General features: G+C 37.5%; 2 protein-coding genes and 3 long non-coding RNA genes across 28 annotated transcripts; 3 read left to right on the top strand and 2 right to left on the bottom strand.

The window, feature by feature from the left end:
- Positions 1 to 421: 421 nt before the first annotated feature.
- On the bottom strand, positions 422 to 1,832 carry LOC133730796 (uncharacterized). Its single transcript, XR_009856665.1, has 3 exons — positions 1,636 to 1,832; positions 878 to 908; positions 422 to 669 (listed from the first exon to the last, which is right to left on the bottom strand). It is a non-coding gene; the product is annotated as an uncharacterized LOC133730796 (long non-coding RNA).
- A 2,836-nt stretch (positions 1,833 to 4,668) lies between these two features.
- Positions 4,669 to 8,341, top strand: LOC133734313 (ornithine aminotransferase, mitochondrial-like). Of its 21 annotated transcripts, none has more exons than XR_009858229.1 (8): positions 4,679 to 5,000; positions 5,105 to 5,250; positions 5,982 to 6,097; positions 6,599 to 6,667; positions 6,812 to 6,888; positions 7,144 to 7,247; positions 7,812 to 7,987; positions 8,067 to 8,341. XR_009858229.1 is itself a non-coding variant. In XM_062161940.1 (7 exons), the coding sequence occupies exons 1-5, from the start codon at positions 4,955 to 4,957 to the stop codon at positions 7,047 to 7,049; spliced, it is 276 nt and encodes a 91-aa protein (XP_062017924.1). In that variant the 5' UTR covers positions 4,674 to 4,954; the 3' UTR covers positions 7,050 to 7,058; positions 7,144 to 7,247; positions 7,812 to 7,987. The 21 variants fall into 21 exon arrangements, 15 of the variants coding, with proteins under 15 accessions (XP_062017917.1, XP_062017916.1, XP_062017912.1 ...); XR_009858226.1 differs by having other exon boundaries at positions 4,680 to 5,000; positions 5,105 to 5,226; XR_009858228.1 differs by having other exon boundaries at positions 4,682 to 5,000; positions 5,184 to 5,226; positions 7,812 to 7,946.
- A 1,825-nt stretch (positions 8,342 to 10,166) lies between these two features.
- On the bottom strand, positions 10,167 to 21,954 carry LOC133727965 (transcription factor MYB1-like). The gene is made up of 2 exons (XM_062155394.1): positions 21,546 to 21,954; positions 10,167 to 10,743 (listed from the first exon to the last, which is right to left on the bottom strand). Exons 1-2 carry the CDS (start codon positions 21,689 to 21,691, stop codon positions 10,296 to 10,298), a joined length of 594 nt encoding a protein of 197 aa, XP_062011378.1. The 5' UTR covers positions 21,692 to 21,954; the 3' UTR covers positions 10,167 to 10,295.
- On the top strand, positions 11,433 to 14,656 carry LOC133733394 (uncharacterized). Of its 3 annotated transcripts, none has more exons than XR_009857678.1 (6): positions 11,433 to 11,975; positions 12,703 to 13,020; positions 13,124 to 13,154; positions 13,397 to 13,518; positions 14,029 to 14,087; positions 14,472 to 14,656. It is a non-coding gene; the product is annotated as an uncharacterized LOC133733394 (long non-coding RNA). The 3 variants fall into 3 exon arrangements; XR_009857677.1 differs by having other exon boundaries at positions 11,434 to 11,762; positions 11,863 to 11,975; positions 12,703 to 13,154; positions 14,472 to 14,653; XR_009857676.1 differs by having other exon boundaries at positions 11,434 to 11,975; positions 12,703 to 13,154; positions 14,472 to 14,655.
- Positions 18,787 to 20,524, top strand: LOC133734182 (uncharacterized). Of its 2 annotated transcripts, XR_009858129.1 has the most exons (4): positions 18,787 to 19,047; positions 19,804 to 19,880; positions 20,105 to 20,186; positions 20,295 to 20,524. It is a non-coding gene; the product is annotated as an uncharacterized LOC133734182 (long non-coding RNA). The 2 variants fall into 2 exon arrangements; XR_009858128.1 differs by having other exon boundaries at positions 19,804 to 20,186.
- Positions 21,955 to 25,156: the final 3,202 nt, after the last annotated feature.

Below are 25,156 nucleotides of genomic sequence, written 5' to 3'. Positions count from 1 at the left end.
ATGGATGTTTTTCTGAGTTCAGGTATTACATTATGGTTGACCAAATATATACATTGTTCCAAACTTATTGTTCTTAGTTCTTGTGCTTTTATAGATATATATACTTCTGTTTTCATGAAATGCAAATACGAGAATCTGCTTTAGCAGATGGCAAACAGCACTAAGATGATGCTTCAATAAGTTGAAGAAGGAAAGTCGGGAGAGTCAAATCGGATGATCAGTTAGGTGAAGTAGATATTATTGTTGGAAGATTAATAATAAACTGACAACATTTGTAACAAAATCCATGCCAGAATTGAGTTAAATTTTAACATATTTGAATCATAAACTCTCTTACCGTCCAATTAATAAACGGAATTCAAGTATTATCTAAACAAATAAGAATACTCTCCATTCAGATCAAGGTGAGTCAAACTCTTCAATAGCAGAATGTTGAGAACTCAACATCTGTAGATGCCCTGGGAAGCCCTTTAATAAATCAATGGTATCATTTAGCGAATTCAGCGGAAGAGAACTTCCGCTTCTCCAGAAGCTAAGAGTCATTTTTTGCAGGCCTCTTCCATATTTAAGCAAAAACTTTACAAAAGTGAATGCAATCTCAGAGGTCATGTTACTAACACCAATGTCGACCACCTTTAGGTGACTAAGAAACGGGATCAAATATTGAGCCTGAGTTGTAAAACCAAATATACAAGAAATTTTGTCATGAAGCGGTGGATATTGAAGACCAAGCATTGAGAGTTAATTAAGACAACATATATGCACAAGACAAGAGATGAATCACAACATTGTCTGCGCTTCCAAAAAATTCCAGATTTTGACTTCTTTTTGTTCACAAATTGAACGAAGGAGTAAAGAAAAGAAACAAAGCTCTCACCTGGCTCCACGCGTAGAGAAATCAATTACACCTTCTGTTAGAACCAATCAGTATATGCTTGTAACGAACAGTATAATCATATATATATGAATATAAACAGATATACATATAACAACTAATAAACAAAATTGAGATCAAATAGTTTTGAACAGAAATTTAATTCACTAACTTGATCAGATAGAGGCCTGCAACGCAGTGACCTAAGACAGAAATTCGCCCCCACTTGTGCTATAGTTTTCGGACGTCTATCTAGAGGATACAACTATCTGGTACAAGTTCTTGCACAAGAACTTGACCCTGACAAATTCTACTTTATGTTTCTCAGAACTTTGGGAGGAGGAAGAAGAAGATTGATGGATTTATCAATGACGACCGAAAGGTCGTCCTTATACAGAAGCCAAGACGAGCAGTTGCGTCGGCAGTTGTTTGACGTTGTTTGATTCCATCCGTTGCAACTGTTAGATTTTATCCGAAAATTGAACAGTAAAGCAAAAAATAAAATCAGATTTAATCAAACCGAACCCAAGAGCCCCAATGCATGCCCAAGGCCCATCTATGACTTTATATAGATGCTTATTCCTATGGGAAACCCAAGAGGAAAAGCCCACCAAAGCCCACTTTTAGGCTTTGTTATCCATTTACTTGATTTGAATGATATGGTCTTATAAAGGCCATAACCCTCAACAATTTCTTCCATGTGGGACAAAAGTCCCACAAGTTCCAACAATTCCCCACATTTTCTATTCAAACCCTAACACCTTCAAACAATGAAGCCTTCTCTTGATAAGAACAAATGCAAATGCGTGTACCCATCTCTCAATTGCTTTGTGGAAGTTCATGCGTTCCCATCTCCAAGTCCCACTCTGATTCAATTTCAGTCTTCAACTCCACCTTCATTCCATTTTGGTTATGGACTTCTGGGTATTGTCCAAGACCGTAGAAGAAAGAAACGGAAGAAGTGAAAAGGAAAGAAGAGTAAAGGAGTGGAAGAAAAAAATAGAAGTGGAACAGAGGAAATAGTAACTAGGCCTCTATATCACTTTGAGCCTCTAAAAGGGCCTTGATGGATGGTAGACCAAGGAAATGACTCGCAAGCAAAGCTCATCTCAAATTTGGGCCCATTTGAAGAGTTCAGCGAGACTCAACACAACGAGTGTCCGAATTAAAAAAAAGACTCGGATATTGGTTTCTTAAAAAAATTGCTTCGAAACCAAATAAAAGTTTCTTTTAGTACAAAACCAAGAAATCTCAAACACAAATTTTATGAATTGCAATGGTTTGATCAATTCACAGGGTATGTAGGCAATCTAGTGATCCAATAGATGCAACCACAATTTCCAATCGAATCCCTAACTCCACCAGTCAAATTCAGCCAAACTGATTTCCTGACTCGACTAGTCAAATTCACCCAAACAACTATAAAAAAAATCATTCTCAAATTACCTAAAAACAAATTCAAGGGCTCTAAACCCTCACAAATATCCCAAACACAAATCCAAAATAAATGGGTCATCTAAATGCTGAAACTACATTTGGTTTGATCCCGCAAGGATATGTAGGCAATCTGGAATTAAATAATCTAGATACAACCACATCCTAAACACTATTCCTATCCCAAAAATCCAAGCATTCCAATAGGTCATTTAGTCATTGGAACTCTTGAATTGCGAGTGACTTAATCCCCTCCCGGGTACATAGCTAGGCAACCCATTCCAAAATTTGGGTGCAGCCACAAAAACAAACAAACACACATTGGTTTCTGTATAAATGAAATATTAAATAACTAAAACTCTATTTTGCTAATGAATACGAGTGAAATTACGTTGGGTGACATTTTACACTTTGTGCAATTTTTTTAACTCAACAATTGGTGGTACATGTTTTTTGGGGGGTCAAAATTTGGCCAAGAACTCGACTACTTCTCTCTCTCCCCAAACAAACCCCTGAAACCAGTTTCCCCTCTTCCTCCCCGTCTCTGGCCAGATCTCGATCAATTTGATTGGGATCTTCAACTTAAGAGGAGGGAGGGTACTCGTTCTTGATCTTGTTTTCTTTTCTGTTTTGCTTGTTTGCTTTTTCTTGGCCGTTTTGGCGATTTCCTCAGTTCGTCTCCGATCCGACCTTGCTTGGTGACCCCTGTGGGTCTGCAGTATGCCGGGTCCTCAGTTAATGTTCCTTCGGCGGATCGGGGAGTGGTGGTGGCGGTTTGGGGGAGTTGTGGTGGCGGCTTGGGTTGGTCCCGATTGGTTTGGGTCCGATCTGATTTGCTGATGTTGATATGAGATGGACTTGATTCGGGAAAGGCCTAGGGTGGTCTTGGTGGCAAAGGGTGGAGGGTGGCGGTCAGGCGATTCAGATGGCAGAGGGCTGTTGGTAGTCAGTCGGCAATGGCGGGGATGAAGATGGGTGAGCTCGGTTTTAATTTGGTTTTGTTTTGTTGGTACGTAATAAGTCATTTCCAAGGGATGTCAGGTATTAGTTGTTGGTTCGGGCACACTGCAGGTTGTGGCAAAGCCAATCTTCTCTTTGGCCTTTTGGAGGGTCGTTCCTGTTCTGGAGTTGGGTCAGCAACGATGACGAAAAAGTCTGGTTGTGGCACAGACAATCATCTTTGGCCTTCTAGTGGGTCGACCCTGTCTGGTTTCGGGTCGGAGGCGATGGCGATTTGGAGTAGTAGTGGATTGACGGTGTTGACATTAAGGTGGTGACGGTGTTGGGTTTACTTTAGTCCCAGGTCTGATGGCCCAGCAATTCACTTTAGTCGGGTTTGAAGTCACAACGAGTGTAGGCTTGGTCGATCAAAGGCAGGTCCAGTGGACTCTGGGTGGCGAGTTAATGTTGGCAAAGTTGAGTGTCAAGGATTTATTGTTCCTGCGCATGTTGTCTTTGTCACATAGTTGTTGTGCAAGTTTTCTCTTAGTCTCTTTTAAGTCTGTAGTTGTCATTTTGTGAAATGTGATGGCACCAAGATTGCTCACCGTTTGGCAAAATGGGTTTGTTTGGAGTCAGGGCCTTTTGGCTCCTTCAGTCAGTCTTTATAGAGTATTAGAGTTCCAATGTGAAGTCTAGTGGTCATTTCTGTATTAGAGATGTTGCCCAAAACTCGTTGTAACCGGCCATGCCAGTTCATTATTAATGAAGTTCTTCTTTGATCAAAAAAAAAAAAAACAATTGGTGGTACATAGACAACCATAATAAAATTAAAAGTGCAAGATATAAATGATTTAAAGTAGAAACATATTAGAGGTAAAATTGATTTCATTCTAGTATGCGTTAATTTAAAACATACCCATGCCATGCATTAACATTTTTATACTGTTTGTTGTATCCACTATGATCAGTACGGTGGAGTAGATATTGATTGTTGGAAGATGTATTAATTGAAGTGGACATCTACTCTGTAGGTTTCTTGATCAGAACTATATATAAGGAGAATGCCTTAATTAACCTCCAAATTAAGAAGATATGAGCAGAATGATACAAAGAATGAACATCATCCTAATGATCGATGTATTTTCTGATTGTATTAAACGCGTCACGACACTACTAGAAATTTCCCCAATAGCACATCTTTAATAGACACTAAAAATAATCAGTGGCTTCTCAAATAGTATCACACCGATCTTTGACCTCAGTGACATAATCAGTGCCTAATGGGTGAATAGAGGCTATGCAAGTACTGAAACAGTGCCATATGCATTATAATAATAATATAAGTGGGCTCCAGGGTTCCTATGTTTGGGCCGAGTTCTTAAGAACTCTTATGGTGTGGTGCCGAGACAGCAAACCTCTACTCTTTGGTATATATTCACTTGCTTCGACTAAAAACCCTAGCCTGCTCTCTGCCTCTCTCTCTCTCTCTCTCCGTCCGTCTCTCTCGTTGTCATGTAATTTTGTGAGTGTTACTCCAGAATCCCTCGATTTCCTAGATAAGAGTTGCAAAAGCCATGTTATTTTTGGGCCTAAACCAACCTCGAGGCTTTGGTGATTCGAGGTTGGCTTGGGGAGTGGGAGATCTGTTGTAGAGTTTTCCGACGACGACGTAGATTTGGATCTACGAGGCATCAAAGGCGTTCAATGGAGCAGGGGAGTTGGCCTGAGCCTAGAGCTTGGGGTGCTCGCGGTAACTTTCTTGTTTCTCTTCTATTATATTTTAAAAGTTTCGATCTTTAGGCTTGCGTGTTGTAGATCTTGAATGTTTCGCTTGATGGATTTTTGTTTGTGTAGGATTTTGTTGTGGGTTGGAGGGTATGTTGTTTAACATTCATGTGCTTTCCCCCTTCTCACTCTGGACTTTTATGTGCAGGGATTTGTCTTACAACTATTTATCAACAAGTCTTCCCCCATGGGTAACCTCAATATCTGAGCTGGATGTGAGCTGGATGTTTTTTTGACTTTTTTCTCTTATAAGCTTTTTACGATTTATATAACCTGCATTTGATTTGACAGAGCTTCAATTTCATTGTTTATTGTGTATTATTAATAATACATGAACAATATCAAGGAATAAGTAATGAGAAATCTATGCTTGACTACTAACGAACAGAGTGGATGAGTTTGAAACCCCATCTAGGTTGTTTGTCTTGGTTGTCTATCTAGGTTGTTTATCAGAGTGGATAATACTTATTTGATTCTTGATCATGTTCTGCCATCCGGGTTTTGCTTGTTTCAATTTGATTGTCTCTTTGTGGGTTCTAAATGAATGTTAATGTGCTCACTGTACATGAACTTTTGTATTTGCCTAATGGTTTTGTTTGACTATCATATTGTTTTGAGTTTTTTATGAGTAAATTTATGCATTTCTTGATGTTTTTGTTCAAGTTTTTATTTGCGCTGTCATTAATTGTGAGAATCATGGAAGAAACTGATGAAATGAGGATATTTGTGCGAGTAATTTCCCTATTTTCTTAATCTTTTTGGTCAAATATGTATACGTGGTGTGTCATTAATTGTGACAATCATGGAAGAAACTGTAGAAATGAGGATTCTAGTATGAGATTCTTGTCAATGTTATAAGGTTTTGCCTTGATGGTTTACATGTGTTAATATCTTTGGTTAGTGTAAGTGATAAGGTTTTAAGAAAATTTGCTGGTGCAATTTGCAGTTACCACTCGATCAGTGTTGTATTCTCTAAACTCTAAAGCGAAGGGATCATGCATATGGGATCCTGAGGAAAACAGATATCTCGACTTTTTTGTAGCTTACTCTGCTGTTAACCAGGTATAAAAACTAAGTTGTGTGTGTTACAACAATGGTTCATGCAAACATGTTCACACACAGACACATGAACACAGAAACTGGTAAATAGATATGCACTGAACCAGATGACATGTAGTTGGGAATGAAACTATAGTCTGAGCCTATAGTCCTTCTGGGTTGCATGAAACTATAGTCCAAACATGTCCAAATACTCATTGCAGACAAAAAGTAGAGTTCAAATCTCAATTATCTAGAAAAGAATGCTTCTAAACTGTCTCGCGATACATGAATATAGTGTTTTCATGCAAAATAAAGCATATAACTTGATGAAATGTCAAACATGTTATTCAAATAAACTATGAACTGAACAACCCTTCTTATTCATATAAACTTATGAACAAGTTGAACAGTGCTTGTGCATCTTGGGATCTGTTTTCTCCTAATAGTCAGCTAAAGTATAATGATGATGTATAATGTTAATGTATTGTTGAGTAACTTGAGTATTGTTTTTGCTAATTACAGGATGTTGCTGTTAAGGTATTCTTCAAGCAAGAATATCCAGATGATGTGCTTCTTTCTTTTAGACAACAAGTGAGCTTCCTACTTGCGCATTATTTGTACTATGTACTTGAAAGACAGATGAAAACTCTTTATTCTTTGTTACCAATATGTAGTTATATTTATAATATTGACCAAGATATTAATATATAGTTTTTCATACTGTCTTGTATAAAGCACTTCTTGGGCTGACAGGTGCCTCTCATCTCAATTTTTCTTACTGGAGACGACGTGTTCAAATGGCTTTGGATATAGTGAGTATTGATTTTTCGACATCCTTGAACAAAATAAAGAAAAAATATGGTTATAGTGTTCGTTTTATACCAGTGTTCTCGTTTTTTAATGTATTGTTGCAGGCTCAGTTTATATCAGTCTAGATTCTTGGATGCATCAATTTGTGTTCATCTTGTCTTGAATAGTCTCAGTTATGTATTTTTTTATATTTACTCTTTAAGAAAAGAAAAAAAATTGATTTCCCATTTAATGTATTATTTGTAATCCTTCCACAGGCACGAGGCATGAATTATCTTCATCATTTCAACCCCTTTAATTATTCATCGAGATCTGAAGTCTTCAAATCCCCTAGTTGATAAGAACTGGACTGTCAAGGCAGGTCAAGTTCATGTTTTTATTCTAAGATCCCTCAATTTGATTTTTTGTTTTGTTTTTTGTGTTTTAAGTTTATTTCTTGAATGTGTAGAATTTAATCATTGATGTATTTGTTGCTTGTTTTGCCAATGTCTAGCATCAAATTAATTGGTACACAATAAATTAAATTACCCTTCGCCTGCCTCAATACCAGAGCTGTAGCTCTTGTCTTTCTTAGTAGGTCTATTCTTGTCTTGTACTTGATTAGAGATATTGGATCCAGTTTGGACAAGGTTTTTGCATTGTGCTTAGAGGTGTATTGCTGTTATGAAATTTGCATTTTGAGAATGAATGCACTGCTTGTAGGCATTCATTATCCTCGATAAACACTACTTCACCAATAGCAGATTCTCTGGCCCAAATTCATTAGAGTATTTGAATCTAGGGTTGCGGTAAAGGTTATTTGTCAATCATTTGACTCGGTTTTTGTATTTGTATTTGGGGATCGTAGGAGTAGGATCAATAAACTGATTGTAGGATTCAATTGTGTTTAGGATGTTTCTCTTCTGATCTGATCTTTTGATTTTAGGGTTGAAGGTTCCTCTTTCTACTCGATCTCATTATACACCCCCTCTCTTTATATTTCAGTAAGGGGATGTTTACTTTGGAGACAAAGGTGGGCTGATCTTTGTGCGTTTGCCAAATCTGGTAGAGATCCATGTTGGTCAGATTTCCAACGGAACCTACTTTTAAATTGTTCCATGGGTATGGCTGTTTTCTTCTATTTAGATTTGTTTTCGTTAAATGGGTTCTGCCTTACTTACCTTATTGTCAATGTCAACAGAAATAAAGGGAGTTGGAATCAGATCGCATATAAAAGTTGCCGGAGGTAGCAGATGCAGCGTGGAGAGGAACATGAAGAGATTCAAGTTTTTTTTATGTTGTATTTTATTTGAAATTGTATACGAATTGTACAATACATTTTAGAAATATGTGGTTGTAGCTAGACCAAATTGTTATTTTTTTTATATTTACTCCCAATCTTGCCACTGATGTTGGTGGCATTGAGAATACACACTGATTCAGTAACAGTGGGAAAGAAAAAGGTATCTTGCAGCATTGGGTTTTGGGATGCCACTGATGTTTTATCAGTGTGGATTGCCCCAATAGCACCTGCTATAGAGGGGACTGATAGGGAATTAGTGGCTGCATAGTGGCTAATGCCATTAGCCATTGTTATCAGTGTGCTTTGTCCCAATAGGGACTAATTCAAATCAGTGTGCAATGGGGAAATTTCTAGTAGTGCGATTATGTACGTTCAGAAAGACAACGGGTATTGCAACCAGTAATATTATCGATGCAAACCTAACATCTTCTTTCTAAAGACTTTGTATACAAGCTGTCATTACGTACATCTTTTCTTCTGGGTTCTAGTAAACTACATATTGACAATGAATCAATTAGCAAGTCATCAACAAATTCTGGAGGTGGGAAATGTAGCGGGAGATTTGAAAACCATATTTGATCAAATAATTCTTACAAAAACTGATTAATTCTGCCAGATAAATAAATGCATCTCGGTCTAAAGGGTAGGCATTTTAATACAAGCAAATCAAGCATATGCTGCCATCGTAATCTGCTGATATGTTCTTGAGATCGAGGGAAATAGATAAATGATAAACAAATAAAAAAGTTAGAAGAATGGAGTGCCCAAATGTTTCGTTCTTCTGTCCTGCAGTGAATTTAATATATATATATGCACACACACACGGTCCTTCTTAGGTAAAGGATATCCTTACCTTAACTTTAAGAACGAATTTTAAGTTTTTGACCACTTTTTTATCACATATTTATATTTTAACTGTTCAGTTTTTAGGTCCTAATGTATAAATCACTTCTGCAAATTGTCAGCCAAATTGATGATCGTTAAGGTATCGAACTTGATTAAACCAATGAATTACGAACTGAATCTGTCGAACCAAAACCGTTCGCATTCATTATTGTAACTTGCAGTTTTGAATGTCTTAACGATCATCAATTTTGCTGAAATTTTGCAGAGATGATCTATACATTAGGACCTAAAAACTGAACGGTTAAGATGTGAATATGTGATCAAAAAGTTGTCAAAAACTTGAAATCCGTTCTTAAGCTAAGGTAAGGACATCCTTAGCCAAGAAAGACTAAGGATATATCAAAAACTTGAAATCTGTTCCTAAGCTAAAATAAGGACATCCTTAGCCAAGAAGGACCAAGGATACATACATAGATTAAAGATACATACATAGATTCACATATGTTGAATAATAACTATGTCAAATACAAGATTGTTATTAAACAGCAACATGAATCATAAATGATATATATAATCTGCAGCAGAACAAGTATTGATTACAAAACAAAATTTATAAGAGCATATGATACTAACTCGATGGAGTACTTCTCCAAGATCCACTCTATATCTCAATTGTTAGATCAGACAATTATTTGAGTGTGTGTAGTGTTCTTGCAGGGATCAATGTAGGCTGTGTAATCCTCTTATATAGACAAAGGCAAATGAGATAGTTCCTTCCATCAAGGAACTGTTATGTAACTGCCATACTTTTGTCTGATTAGATTGATCCAAATAACCATACAATTTTGAATTTCAAATTCAAAACAGATCATTATCATAAAACTAATTTTCGATTACAGGTTTTATGTATTTATATGTGTTGCTATTTGAACTCAAAACATCTCACATATATCAGCTTAAGTAATATTGCTGATATCTAGTTCTAATGAATTTTACATCGCCTTGATCCCCAACATTGTAATATGTGAGATATCTTGTTCATTTTCCTTCCAGACTTGGACTTGCCTTGATCCCTAAATCATTGAACACATTATTACACAATATTAATGCTAGTGAAATCTTGGATATCTACGGTAAATTTGGTCACTATAATATGGTGATTAATATTATGAATCATGCCTAAATATTAATGGATTATATATATATTTATGTATCAAATCTGGTGAGATAATTAATCACCCAAGGGGATTAGTGATACATTTTCTTGAATTAATATGTAGCTCAAGCAATATTATTTGGCATGTCTTGTTGATCGGTGAAGCAATCTCCGACGTCGATAATGTTCGCCTTAGATTCCCAATTCTCAGGGAAGTCGGTTTGGAAGTCAGATACGTCGAGTTGGGTATCATTGAAATCCGCTATGAAATTGTTCCACCAAAGGTCATCCCTCAGATATTCATCATCACCAATACCGTTATTATTAGTTGCTTCAACTCCAACTCCAACTCCAACTCCAACTTCAGTGACATTCTTTTTGGTCAAACCTGGGTTTTCCTCATCAGCAGCAGCAGCAACAACGGCAGAGGATGACCAGTCCTCCTTGATCTCCTCATCTTTAGACACTTCTAAGTGATTTTCTTGTTGTAGCTTCCTCTTTAAGGTGGAATTCCAGTAGTTTTTGATTTCATTGTCAGTTCGCCCTGGTATCCTTCCAGCTATCAATGACCATCTACACCAAGTGTACAGTGAACCGAAAGTTAAGAAAGAATAATGTACGTACTAATTAATTAGCTCACATAGAATTAGTTGAGTAGGGTTTTTACGAAAAAAATGTCACGCCCCTGATTTTTAACACAAATAATAATCGATATATAACCCCATAATTATACATGCGTGAACGTTCAGCCATCAATACCAAATACCTGGAAAACTTTTTCCTTTATACAACATACATATTGATGCCCTGAACCCACTATGTCAATATTGACCTGCTCCACAAAGTCATATATTACATAAGCTTACGAATTAAATTGTCAAAAACAAAATAATAAGTAAATGCTCCTCAGAGCTTACTACAGCAGAAGTAATAACAACGGTAAGGTCACAACATATGCTTCCTACCATGATGCTGCCAGCACGCTACCTCAGCTTCAGCCACGATTACCTTGACCTGTAGGATTAACCCACTACTACAGAAAACATGATTCGGGACACCCACAAATTTTTTCAAGGACGTTTTTTGAAACTTAATGTCCTTGTATAAATGTTAGGACGTCAACTCATGACTACCTCTTCAAAAGCAAAAACAGGAGAAGCTGCTTTAAGTCTAGCGCGTCTAGACGTCCTCCAAGTGTGGGGTTCGATTCACACAATACCCAAAAACCTTAATAGTTGAATAATAAAAATAATTGAAAAGTCCCCTTCTAGGAATTCAATCCAATGCACGCGCGTTCATCTTTCATTTTCCCCCAAATTGCTTTAGCCATTTTTGTGTTCCTTCTTAGATGCAAACCCTTCCGTTTCACTTTCATTATCAAATTTTCCCGTCAAATGGAAATATTTCACCGAATTTCGTCCTATCAATCAGCACTTCTCTACTCTTCTCACCTCGTTGCATCCATCATCACTGTTCTCTCATCACCCAGAAAACCCTAATCTTCTTCCTTGCCATTCAAAATCAAGACATAGAATAGCTGAGGAGTAGAATCCTTAGTCAATCAAAGTTGAAAATTCAGGCTGGGTTTTAGTGTTAGTGATTTCAGTGTCTTGTTGAAAATTTCAGAATTTTCTTGTAGAAAATCTGGAGTCTTTGCAATTTGGAAAATTTCAGTTGTATTTGTATTGGCAGGTGCAGGGAAGAAAAAAAAGAAAAGGATCTCGACTGCTGCTTTGAGTGCTCTCCCAAATCTCTCTCCTCACTTTCAGACGAAAGTCACGAAATTCGTCCAGAAATTTCTCCAGGTAATTCTCTCTTGCTCGAATTCCATGTCTCTTCTAGTTCTTCAATTAGGTAGAAACGAAAGGTCGAGATCTGGGATTCTGGGTGATGATGATTTGTGTTTGGGTACTGGGTGATGATAATTTGCGTTTGGATACTGGGTTGGTGAGTGGGTCTGTAGGAATGTAAGAGATGAAAGCTTCTGGTTCTCCTTTATTCTTTAATTTCAAATTGATTGTTTGTGCTACTATTGTGCTTCGTATCTCTTGGTTCATTTGTGCTGATCTAATCTTAATAAGAATAATGTTATGTAGTTCATTTCTAGGTTGTCTAGTTATGATCATTGTTCTGTACCTTCATTATATGTTTATTATTTTCTCATTCCCATCTCTGCTGCTCTTTATTGGTCAAAGAGCAACTGAACCATAGATATGAGAACCGAGCAATATAAGAAAAGAAAAAAAATATTACAAGGCACATTGATTAAGGTCTCAATTATGAAAAACTAGAAACTTCATGATTCATCCGTTTACAAAAGTATTGTAAACATATCTTAAAGTTTTAATTGAAAATTGTTTTTCTTTGCTTTTGCTTTGTTTAATAATAAGATAATGGTGTTGTATAATTTGTATGGCACTATGACAGTAAGTTTGAATTGAAAATGGTTTTGTTGGTTTGATACATTGGTATTTTTTATTATATGGCAATATGTTTATATCAAAATTTCCATATCTGTTTTATCTTTTATAGGTTATGATGGCTCCGATTAGGAAGTATCCTTCTGGGGTTAAAAAAAGAAAAGAGAAGCAAAAGAGAGAGGCATTGGTTAAGCTTCAAGCCGGATGTACTTCAACGCAAATGCTGAACAAGTACAAGAGAATGAGAATGAGAATGATAATGTGAATGAGAGTACAGAAGAGATTTTTTTTTTATTTTATTTTTTTTTATAAAATATATTTAAAGGTAGGGAGCCCCCATTTTTTTTTTCCACCTAGAGCCCCGGAAATCCCAGGGCCGGCTCTGCCCTATAGTAGATTAGCTGGGTCAGATCTAACACTTACAAGCGAGGTATCTGATAGTATGTTCTTGCTTATGTGAACCTGGGAAGAAGTTCTCAGATACTATGGAGTTTCCTACCTAATTGATTTTTTTCCTGTGTTTTTCTTTGAAGTTTGCAGGTATTTGAGCAATTATGGTTCCAGGTAACCCTTCTTCTCCATGTAACTAATTTAGTTTCCCAAATTGCACAGGTTTTCCTTTTTCATGTCGATGGGCTAATGTATGTATAATCTATATTTTCAATACGTTTTCTATGGCTATTGTAACTCCTTAATTGTATTATTTTGGTTAGGGTTTAGTGATTGATGCTATTATAATTGTACTTTTTCAGTTTTCTATGTGGTGATTTAGCATTCCTTCTTTGGCTTTTTTTGTTCCTGAACAGGGTAGTGGTAAAAAATTCTGGTGAGGAAGAAAACAAGGAAAAGACAGTGGTTATGCAAAGGGATAATGCCATTAGCCAGCAAAGGATTTCTACCCACCCTGAAAATATTGGCAGCTTGCATGGTATTCTCATATTTCTCTAGTCTATATGCTTGTATTGTGTGTTGTTTAATTTAAGTATTATACATGAAGGCTAGTTCAAGTTTGGTAATAAAGACAAATAATTTTGTTGGCTTATTTCTTAATTTGGATATAGTTTCTAGCTTATACTTAGTGCACCAACATTGGTTTGTTTCTCAATTCGGATCTCAGTTTCTAGCTTGTACTTAGTGCATCAATATTGGTTTGTTTCTCAGTTGGGATTGCAGTTCCTAACTTGTACTTAGTGCAGCAATATTGGTTTGTTTCTCAACTTGAGATCTAAATTTATAGCTTGCATAATTCATCTGGCTTCTCTCTTAAATGTGAATCTCACCTTTTATTTAGTGGGTTTCTACACATTTTACTTATATGTATTTGTGTTCTTGGATAAGAAAGAAGCTTCTTAGACATTTCGTCTTAGTGTTTTGGGTATTTGAATTTCAAGGCTGAAATTAACATTCTTATTTGGGTTTCTTGTTAACGTTTGAGCAGGTTTGGTGAGAAAAATATGAGCAGCATTGGGTATAGAAGGATGCTATTCACATAGATATGTAAGTTCAAGATCATAATTGGTAATTTGATTAGTAATATGGTCAACGCTGTGTGTTTGTTCTTATGCAGTATTTTGATCACTTAACTTGTCTTTCATGTTTCTTCTTTAAAAATGCTTATACATATGCTTTGGAACTTAGAACTATAACCACATAAGTCTGAACTGTCTTGAGCTCATATTATCTGTCCAGAAAAGTCCTACTGCTCTTGCCTTTACACTATAACCACCGAGTATTAATTATTAGTAGTTAGAAAATGTTTAGGACATGTACCTCTTTTAAGACAGTACTTCATGCTTATGAATTAGTTGTGCATGTTATCTTCTTTTTAGCATTACTTCTAGCATTGACAAATTTTGTAATACTCTTTAATGGTTTTTGCAGTTCAAAGATAACTTGGATGTAGTGCAGCCGTGAGGAAATTGATGTAGATAGGAACTTACTAGGAATTTTGTATTTGGTATCATTCAAACAGCACTTTGGTCAATAATATATAATTTTGGTTGGTATATGGCATTCATAGATCATTGGTTGCCAATATTTTTTTTTTTTGGGTTTCATATGGAAGTTTTGAGGACGTTTTTTCATATATGTCGACACTTTTTAGATGTCCTCTAATACATACAAGGACATCTTTTTTAGATTTAAGGACACTTATCTAGTGTCATAGTAAACATTAGAGGACATTTTTTGAACGTCCTAATAGATATTAGAGGACGTTTTTTAAACGTCTTAGAAGACATTAGATGACGTTTTCTAGAGATACAAGGACACTTTTCACGCGTCCTAGTAGACATTTTAGGACGTTTTTCGAACGTCCTTAAAAGGCACTTACAATGACTCCTTGATACATGACGTTTTTTTTGCGTGTCATCTAAAGTTTTCAAAGACGTTTTTCGAACGTCCTTAAATGCTTTTTTTGTAGTAGTGACCCCTACACCATTCCATTGAATAGTGCACCGGGTTGCCACACAACAAACCCGGTAAACTTATGAAGCTCGTATGAGTAAACTCAAAACCACAAAGCAAAACACATTTCTTAAGTCACCTCAACCTAAACACGATATACACATAGCTCACACCTACGACCATCAATTCCATAATCTTCCATATCGTGCCTACATAAGTCAACTGGTGACTACAGCCTCATGCTCAGATTCTCAACTAGCGTCCCATTACACAAATTCAATCAAACAAGACTTCCTGAAGCAATGTTTGATGCCATTCTAACGCCCTACGACGAATCTCAAACTACGCTCATTCCCTCCCCACTAGGAGCCTCTGTCATCAATCATGACATCAAAGGTGAAAATCAACAATTCACCTTCCTATCCTCACCACAGAGTACAATTCGTCACCACTATGGCTCTTAAGGTAAATCAAACGATCAATCAATACAATCAAGAAGAAACAAGGCAATCACATTCCAAAACAAGCAAAACAATTCATGGTAACCCCTGCATATAATTTAGTTCAGGAGGTCACACTAGTCAAACAATTCAAATCATAGTAATCATCGTAACCTCACACTCTGACGTTCGTAGGTAACCCTGGCCATCACAGCAGTTTTCTCGATTATTGTTAACTTAATAACAATTCAGCTCCACTGCCGAGCAGTCATCACACTGATCATCGCACAGCTTCCACTGGTGATCACGCAGATATTCATCATTCTACTGATCATCACACAGATCCTGAGGGTCATCACACAGATAGCAATTGTCCAGCTGATCATCATACAGATATCAATTGTCCAGCTGATCATCACACAGATTTCGCCGGTCATCACACAAATATCAATCATCACAGAGATTCATCACACTGATTTCAATGATTCATTACACAAATATTCCTACACAAGCTTCACATGACAATCATCACAAAGATTCATCACACTGATTCAACGATTCATTACACAAATATTCCTACACAAGCTTCACATGGCAATCATCACAAAGATTCATCACACTGATTCAACGATTCATTACACAAATATTCCTACACAAGCTTCACAGGGCAATCATCACAAAGATTCATCACACTGATTCAACGATTCATTACACAAATATTCCTACACAAGCTTCACAGGGCAATCATCACAAAGATTCAATACTTAATTTCACTATTTCCAACGATACTGAACTCAGTACGTCCTATGCTGCCCATATCACAACAATTGCACCAATACATATATATTTCACGTAAATATATATATACGTAGTCATCTACTCAGGAATGCCACTAATACCATCTATAGTCACAGTTAATCTCATAACTCCAAGACAATATGGTAACTAGGCTCATAACACATATCGCGAGATTTACTCACCTTGAAACTCCCGCTGCGTCTTCAATACAGAACAAAGCAGCCAAACCACCCAAATTAGCTGTCCAAAGAATACCTTGTCACGTACCTAAGGAATTACAGCTCTGATTCAATTAACGAATCACAAAGAATAACGTTCGAAACCCTATATCGAACCAAAATTCCCAAAGTGATGCCAATTAAGGCGAAACCACATCCGAGACCACCCAATGTCTCTGGAATACTTCCACGATCGATATGTCCAAACCACAAGTCGATCGGAAGCTCGAATCCTCACGGATCGAATAAATCCACCGGTATGAAACCGTAAAAATCATAACAATTCCATTCGAACTCCAAAATTTGCATATTATATATCGAAACGCTCGTATCAACAAGTAGAACATATATAATACCAAAAACAGTCCCTTACATGGCTGGAACACCACCGGAACGCCGCCACAGGCGGTGGCGCACCGACGCCGTCCAAAAATTCATTATTTCACAAAACCCCCAACATCAAAAAGCTTCATTTAAGCATGCTTGTGAATTTTCATAACTAGCTCGAAGTCAGAAAACAAGCATAAGGGATCGAAAACTACCTCACAAGCCGTGGATTACTGTTCAATCCGAGTTGAACCAACTTCCACGTAAATCGATCCAAACAACCACCAAGGATCGATCAAGGAGGCTGCTCTGAGCTCAGCCAAGAAGACTTGAAGTCTCGCTGACGTCGGAATAAGGATTTCCGATCGGGTCCGAAATCCTGAAACTGCACCGCCTTGCTGCACTTCCTCCACCAAGAATCGCCGCAAGAGGCTGCCACAGAGACGACCGCACGAGAGAGGCGAATCGTTCTGTACAGGTTTCAAGGCTAGAGGTCGCCGGAGATCGCCGGAAAAACCAGGTCGGATCACCGGGTTCGGGTCGAGTCAGACGCGGGTGAGGAGAGAGAACGGAGCGTTTCTGATTTTTTTTCCGGAATGGTGAAAGTAAAATGGAAATAGTAAATTTCCAAAAGTGGAAACTCCTATTTATAGAACTTTCCCAAAACTTCCGCAGACCATAACTTTCTCATACGAACTCTGATTGACGCGTTCCGCATGTCCACGAACTCGTATCGACACGCTCTACAACTTTCGTGAAGGAAGTTTTCGGAGAATCCCAATATATAAAAAGTCAACCTTTGCACCACCTTAAAACCATACTTTTCAAATAATTAATTCGTCCGAAACACTTCCGCTCGGTCCACGAGCCACGAAACCGTCCTATAACCACAATTTAGATTCCGGAAAATCCTCGGAAAATAATGACGAATTTCCGGGGTACTACCACTACGCCAATAATAGCTTCAGACAACACACTTCAGACAACTGCAGAATTTTTAACTGTCGTCTGATACTTTGGGACGACAGCAAAAATTATTCTGTCGTCTGAATTTTCGAATCAGACAACAGTTGCTACATTGCTGTTGTGCGATTATAAATCAGACAATGACTGTTTTTCTGATGTTGTCTGAATCAACCAATTCAGACAACAGTTATTTCATTGATGTTGTCCAAGGTTGATTAACACAATAGTTGAGAAAAATATGTTGTCTGGTTGTTTTTAATCGCACAATAGTTATTACTTCTCTATTGTGCAACTATTATTCAGACAATGGTGACATTTTGATGTTGTCTGAGTAATTTGATTCAGACAATAGTTTTTCTGTATCTGTTGTGCGATTATTATTCAGATAATGTTAGTATTTGATGTTGTTTGACTATATCTTCAGACAATAGTTTTTTTTTTTGTCTGTTGTGCGATTATTATTCATATAATGTTAATATTTGATATTGTCTGAATATTTATTCAGACAACAGTTATTCTATGTCTGTTGTGCAACTCTCCTTCAGACAATGACTCTGTGTGTTTCTATTGTCTAAGTTTTATATTTAATAAACTCTGCTGCCCTAATTGATTTCCCACACTTGACCAAAATTCAATTTCTGGACTCCTTTCATCGACCAACACCACTCTGGCATTTCTCTCAGCTCTCTCATTCTCTCTCTCTCTCAGCCCGCTCAAAATTTTTGCCCAAAACTTAAATTTCCCACCCATCGTTTTAATTTTGATCTCTCACTCTTTAACGGCTGTCTCTCTCTCTCTCTCTCTCTCTCTCTCTCAGGTTTCTTTCAGATCTGAGATGAACCCAAAATCCTCAAACTCTCGCTGCTTCAATGTTTGTTTCAGAGCTGGGGTGTATTGAATTTCAAAGCCAAAAATGGGAAGAGAGGCTCCATAGCAAACGTCGCAGCAGCAAGTGTCGTTCACGGTGGAGCAATTGGTCGCGGTCAATCGCTAGAACCCTGATATCCTCCCCGATTTCGAAAGCTACGTCAACGGGCAAGTCTTGTTTCTTTTTTATTCGATTCGTTTTAATTGATTGAATTTGTGGATGATTGATTGAATTAGAGTGAATTCTTTTCTGGATTTTTAGGTTTCGTCATAGACCTTTTTCGTCTCTATTGGAATATTTTTGGACTGTTGGTTTCCCCAGGATCTCTATATATACACACATAACATCAGTTTTAATGGGTTTTCAATCTTTATATGCGGGTGTTGATTATTTCAGGAATTGAAGTGATATGGTTTTACTACGATCTCATCTTGGTACTTTCCTCTGACTCTTCTCTATTTACTTCATTGATTTAGTCACTTAATTGAGTGTTTTTGGTTTGAGATATGAACTGGGTTTGCGATATCAAATTGTCAATTACAGGAAATTTTGAACCTTGACTGCGTGCAAGAATTGATATTGTCAAATTGTCAAAGAGCTGATATTATGACTATTGTCAAACTATCAAAGGCAGCACCCTGTTTGCTTCTTCTTTGTTTTTGCTGGAAAAGACGAAACGTACCTATTAATTCATTTAATTGTTGGAGTTTGATATAGAATAATAGAAATGGTCTCTTTGATTAATTGATATAGAAATGGTGTCTGGTATATAAGACTTTGTATAATTGGTCTCTTTGAATCATTCTTTGTTGGTATAGAAATGGCTGGGTACCTTATTGATATGTAGTAGTTTATTAACTGGATGGCCAATACATTAGACATATGGCTGGGTATCATGGGTGTTCAATTAAACAAAGATATCAGTGAAATTTAATAGGTACCAACCGACATCGCTTGTAATGATAAAGATAATTAGTAAAAGTAATCCGTTATTGGCACTATCTGAAGATTATTGGTCTGATCCATAGAGTTATAGCATTGATCCGTAGAGCTATAGCATTGTTGGAATCCTAGCTTTTTTTCTAGTATCCTGCAATAATACATTTTTCTGGTATTCTTTGTTTGTGTCTAGTGTTAGAGTTTATAGCATTGTTGGAATCCTAACTATTTTTCATGCGGTTGAGTTGCAGGAATGTACTCAGAGTAAGAATTCTGTGGTAACTGGGAGTGAAGCTGTAGATGAGATATGCAAGTTACCCTCGAAAGGGTAAGAATTCTGTTAATTATGTACAGCAAAGTTTCTTCTGAATACTAGATTTTGTATGACTGAATGCATTGAGCTTTTGGTGCATTATGGACCTAACTATCAAGATTTGTCTAATACTAAATGGACTTCACAATTAATTGCATATTATATTGTCAACATTAACAAACAACAAGACCTGATCAATCTTTTGGGAGCTACCTATGCTGTTGTTCTTTTCCTTGCAGCTAGCAATGCCTCTGCTGTGCAATTTGTTGTGGCGGTTCAGTAGCATGAATGTACTCAGAGTTGCCTTACGCATTTGCTCAGGTAAGATATCGGAAATGAATCTCGGTTATCTGTTTGATTTTTTATTTTATTTTTTATCATATTGAAGTCACATGGATCTGTTATTGGTACATGTTTCTGGTGCTGCAGGTGGCTATTGAATTTTAAGAACAAGGCATTGTTAGAGAGGAAAAGGGAGCTGCTTGTCATAGAGGAAAAACGAGCACTCCATGCAGTGAAGGCTTTCCCCAAAGATGACCCATCTAACCCCTGGAAGCTGACTGCTTCCCATATATGGAACTATTGTTACATTTATACAAGTCCAAGTGTTGTTCATCGTAGTTTTATAGCTTTCTTTCGATGCTATTGCATCGCCTCATGTACTCCTTAATTTCATTTAATAAAGATTGTTGTTCTTCGATCCATACAAGAAAATGTATGTCATAGGAGTCACTTTCAGACCACTCTCAACTAAGTAAAAACAATTGTCCGAGATAGTTAGACACAACTAAAATGATAGCAAAAAACTGTTGTTGGAGCCATCTTAGCACAACAAGACTACATAAAAAACTATTGTTCAATAAAAACTCAAACAACAGTTATTTAGAGAAACCTATAGTATCAAAAGTGGACAGCCAACGCCATTTTCAACAGCCTGTTGTGTTTTTTAAATCCAGTCAATAGAAAAAAATTAGTCATTTGATGTAGAAGCTTCATAGAGACAACAGTAAGCATATATGGTGCTGTTGTTGTTTCTGGTATTCAGACAACAGTCATGTAAGCAGCTGCTCATGTGTAAAATTTACTCAGACGACAGTTTCTTTCTGTTGTCTGATACTTCCACCAGACGGCACAGGCTTTAACAACAGCACTGAACTTCATCAGACAACAGTCCAAAACTGTCGTCTGATGCCATTATTGGGGTAGTGTACAAAAAAGTCAAAAACTATACTGAAATTTTTTAGGAATTGATATTGACAAAGTTGTGTTAGGTGTTTTTCCATAACAATTCTCTTCACAAGTTCAGTTCAAGCTAGACTCGTTCATTTTCGATCCAATTTCATCACACCTACATCTTTTCATCTGCAAAGAAATCTCAATGTGAAAGCACAGAGATAAAAGGCGGATCTTTGAATAGGAAAAAGAGAGGATCCGCAGGATTCCAAACGAATTGGCTTATTCGAAAGAAGCCTTGTTCTTTGAAAGATTTGTCTCGTGTTTGGTATTGGTTCTGCAAGAACTCCGAATCATTCTCCGCTAAACCGCCATAACCCTCAACAGTTTGCCCAAAAAAGATTTTTTTTTTTTTTTTTGGTACATGGCTAAAAATATCTCCTATATATTCAAACTTAGCTATACTGTAAGTAGTATTATACCCCAGTGAAGTAAATAACGGATTACCTGTTTCCCAAGAGTTTGTGGAGCCTGATGATGAGCTCTTCTTCATCTTCTTTAATGTTGCCTCTGATGATATCAGGCCTCAGATAGTTCAGCCACCTAAGTCTCACACTCTTCGCACATCTCTTCATACCTGCCAACAAACACATGCATTCATCATAAACGAAACGAGAGGTTCGTCATTAAAATTATAATAGATTGCAGCGACTCAAATCAAGCAAATATATATAGAGTGCCATACGTGAATGAAAACAAGAATTTAAACTTGAATTGCCTGTTTCCCTAGATAGTTTGCCCCATTTTCCGACACCGTGTTTTTCGACGTAGTCTTTGACAATCTGGTCTTCACTTGCAGCCCAGGCTCCTTTCTTCAGTGCATCATTCTTATCATAGTAAGTACTGCTTTCCCCCATCTCTCTCTCTCTCTCTCTCTCTCTCTCGCAGCGGCTTGATCAAAATATATATATAGTCGAGCTTCACAATATTACTAGCGATAGCTATAAATGAGAATTAGTTACTAAATATTACTAGCTATACCTATATGTGTGAATCAGTTACTAATTTCTCTCTATCTGTCGGTCTTTGAGAGTTGTGTGAGGTCCAAAATAAATTGGTCCAAGTCACATCATTTTCATACGTGAAAACAAAATCTCGGCACGTGTAAAAACAAGGCAATTCAAGTTTATTTTTTTTTTTAACTCTGTTTCCACTTCGGTTCAAATTCTTTTGGTCTTAATTTGTTAAGTACGTACTTGATGTTGTGCGGAAGCGGTAAATGAGTCCCACACACACGAATTCAATAATGCTGATACTCCCCCCACTTTAGCCACCCGGTGCAGAATAGGTATGGGGTTTTAATACAAAAGGCCTCGGCATTAGTGTGTGTGGTACCATTCCTTATAACCCAAGGATGACTCTTCACCTTTCTGATGTGGGATTCCAAATGGCTCTAATCTAAGCCACACTTTTCCAACAATCTCCACCTTGGCGTGATTCGAGCCATCTTCAATTGTCTCATGATCCGAATTCCAATAGCTCCACCTTGACCACAAGCATCCAATTCCAAATCTTGTGATCCCAATCCAAACGGGAGCTCCTCCAAATTGCAACTCGACCGTATGAGACACCAAGTCCCAAGCGTAACCTGGGCTCTGATACCACTTGTTGTGCGGAAGCGGCAAATGAGTCCCACACACACGGATCCAATAATGCCGATACTCCCCCCACTTTAGCCACCCGATGCAGAACGGGTATGGGGTTTTAATACAAAAGGCCTCGGCATTAGTGTGTGTGGTACCATTCCTTATAACCCAAGGATGACTCTTCACATTTCTGATGTGGGATTCTAAATGGCTCTAATCTAAGCCACACTTTTCCAACACTTGATTCACCCTATATAGGTTTTGGTGGTTGGATAATTTTGCTTATGAGAAATATTGAAAATTTGTGGGCTTGGTTACTTTCTTGGTTTTATTGCCATTTTCTGAATAAAAACAAGATGGTGGAGAATGATGAACTTTAATTGGGCAAGTACAAAATTCATTAAACCCAGTACCCAAATTTCATTCCAGTATGTTTTCTAGAGATTGATTGGCAATACATGACCCAAAGCATTGACTCTTTTTCCTTTTAAGATCCCCGAAGATGGACATCCAAACTTCTCACAAGGTATGAAAGATGACTGATATGCTACTACAATTGGCATAAATCCAGTCCTGCATTTTCATTTTTTTCCCAAGAGAACCACCACGATAGGACGTTTTACCTCATCTAATGACCCAGATTCAGATGCTCAAGTAGAAAGTCATGAAAATTCTGCTCTACAAATTTGCGTTGTTGATTATGATTGGTGAAAAGTTTTGTATGGGAGAAGAAAAAGAACAGAGGAAAAAGACAAAACTTAAAAAAAAGAGAGAAAGAGAGAGAGAGACATTCCTTATGATTAATGATATTGAATAGTTCCTATTCAACTTCTAGGTCCACTCCAGTCGAAAAAAACAAAAGACTTCTAGGTCTACAGAGTACGGTATTGCTAAAGAAAAACGTGGACGTCTCTATAATTCCAAAATGTGGGCTTTGCCCAATAAACTAACGAACTTTCCCCTTTATTAAAAAAAAAAAAAAAAAAAAAAAAAAAAAAAAAACCTAACACAGATCTTTTATCACTAGCGATATGAAGCCTTAGCAAAGTCTATAGCATGCTTCTCCGTGAAGATCTAGTCTCTGAGGCCTAGCTTAAGAAGAAAAGCATGAAGACTCCCACTTTTTTTTTTTTTTTTTTTTTTTTTTTTTTTTTTTTAAGGAGAAAGGGATTAGGCGATATTAGTTCCTCGGAGACAGACAATGCAGGGCACTTGTCCCACCCTCAAACCCGAAGGTGAAGGGTCTGCCCCACTCTGGGAACCCACCGCCCGTCCCCCAACTCAATTTATTAATAATAAAAAAGAAAAATACATCGTCCAAGAGAGAAAACAAAATTAACAGCGAAAGAGAAGAGAGGGAAACTTCCCCCTCATGAATAAATCTAAAAGAAGAAAAAATCAGCCACAAAAGTGAAAACTGGACACACGAAATATGCCAGAAATTCGCATGCGCCTGCATGTAGATGCTTATGAAGCTAACTTTGCGCACGACCTCCTGGGAATAAAAGCCTCTGAGAAGGTGCGAGCAAGAAAGACAGACGAACCTAATCATCTCAGCAACCTGTGAAGCGATAATTTGGGAGTCCCAAAAAATCCGCCTGCAAGTACCTGTGAAGCTCTGCAGGAGGGCTAGGATACCAGGTAAATGAGTGTTTTGAAACACCTAAGTTTGCCATCTTATCTGCAGCTGCATTCCCTTCCCTAAAAATATGAGTTCTACGAAATTGCATTTGTTGAATGTTCTTCAAGCAATTTTGCCATCTAACTCTCAAGTCCCATGGAGGAGAGAAAGAATTGGAGGAGAGAGATGCTAATACACTAATGGAATCACTTTCCAACCACAGAGTAGTCCAACCTCTAGTGAAAGCTACTTCAATAGACACAATAACAGCATAAAGTTCAGCATAAAAGGAAGTATTGCAACCCAGAGGTTGGCAAAAACTCCCTAAATAAACCCCAGAAGCATCGCGAAAAACTCCTCCACAAGCTGCAGGACCAGGATTACCTTTCGCCAGACCATCAGTGTTAACTTTAACCCAAGGAGGGAGGGGGGGATGCCATAGGACACGTTGAATCTTGGGCGCTTTACGAGGCTTGGGGCACACCCCAAGGGAAGAAAGAAGCCGGGAATCCAAGACGCCTTTGTAGTAACCAGGAACAAGAGAACCAAATTGCCGAATCCATGCCATAATTGAACAACACAGTGTAGAAAAAATAGGAGAACGATTATCAAACCTGAGTCTATTTCGCGCCTTCCAAATTTCCATGAAAGTAAGCAATCCAGCTGCCAACCACAAATTATAAAGCTGAGGGGAAAAACCCTTGTGACAAAAGCCAACCCAAAAATCCAACAGAGAGTCATAAGCAGGAAATGAGGTTCCAAACTGAGTTGCCAGCCATCCCCAAAGATGTTGGGAGAAAGGGCAGTGTAAAAATAAGTGTAAAGCTGACTCTGCCGAACTGTTGCATAAT

Source organism: Rosa rugosa, chromosome 2 (genome assembly GCF_958449725.1).
Source record: "Rosa rugosa chromosome 2, drRosRugo1.1, whole genome shotgun sequence".
Taxonomy (NCBI): Eukaryota; Viridiplantae; Streptophyta; class Magnoliopsida; order Rosales; family Rosaceae; genus Rosa; species Rosa rugosa.
This window is presented reverse-complemented; position numbering and strand designations above follow the sequence as displayed.

What these genes read in the sequence shown, in the direction of transcription:
- LOC133734313 (XM_062161932.1), top strand. Translation starts at nt 4,955, where the DNA reads ATGGAGCAGGGGAGTTGGCCTGAGCCTAGAGCTTGGGGTGCTCGCG. An exon ending in TAGAGCTTGGGGTGCTCGCG is followed by an intron (nt 5,001 to 5,104) that starts GTAACTTTCTTG and finishes TTGTTTGTGTAG; the next exon opens with GATTTTGTTGTGGGTTGGAG. An exon ending in CAACAAGTCTTCCCCCATGG is followed by an intron (nt 5,227 to 6,598) that starts GTAACCTCAATA and finishes TGCTAATTACAG; the next exon opens with GATGTTGCTGTTAAGGTATT.
- LOC133727965 (XM_062155394.1), bottom strand. Translation starts at nt 21,691, where the DNA reads ATGTGTTTGTTGGCAGGTATGAAGAGATGTGCGAAGAGTGTGAGACTT. An exon ending in CACAAACTCTTGGGAAACAG is followed by an intron (nt 10,744 to 21,545) that starts GTAATCCGTTAT and finishes CACTTGGTGTAG; the next exon opens with ATGGTCATTGATAGCTGGAA.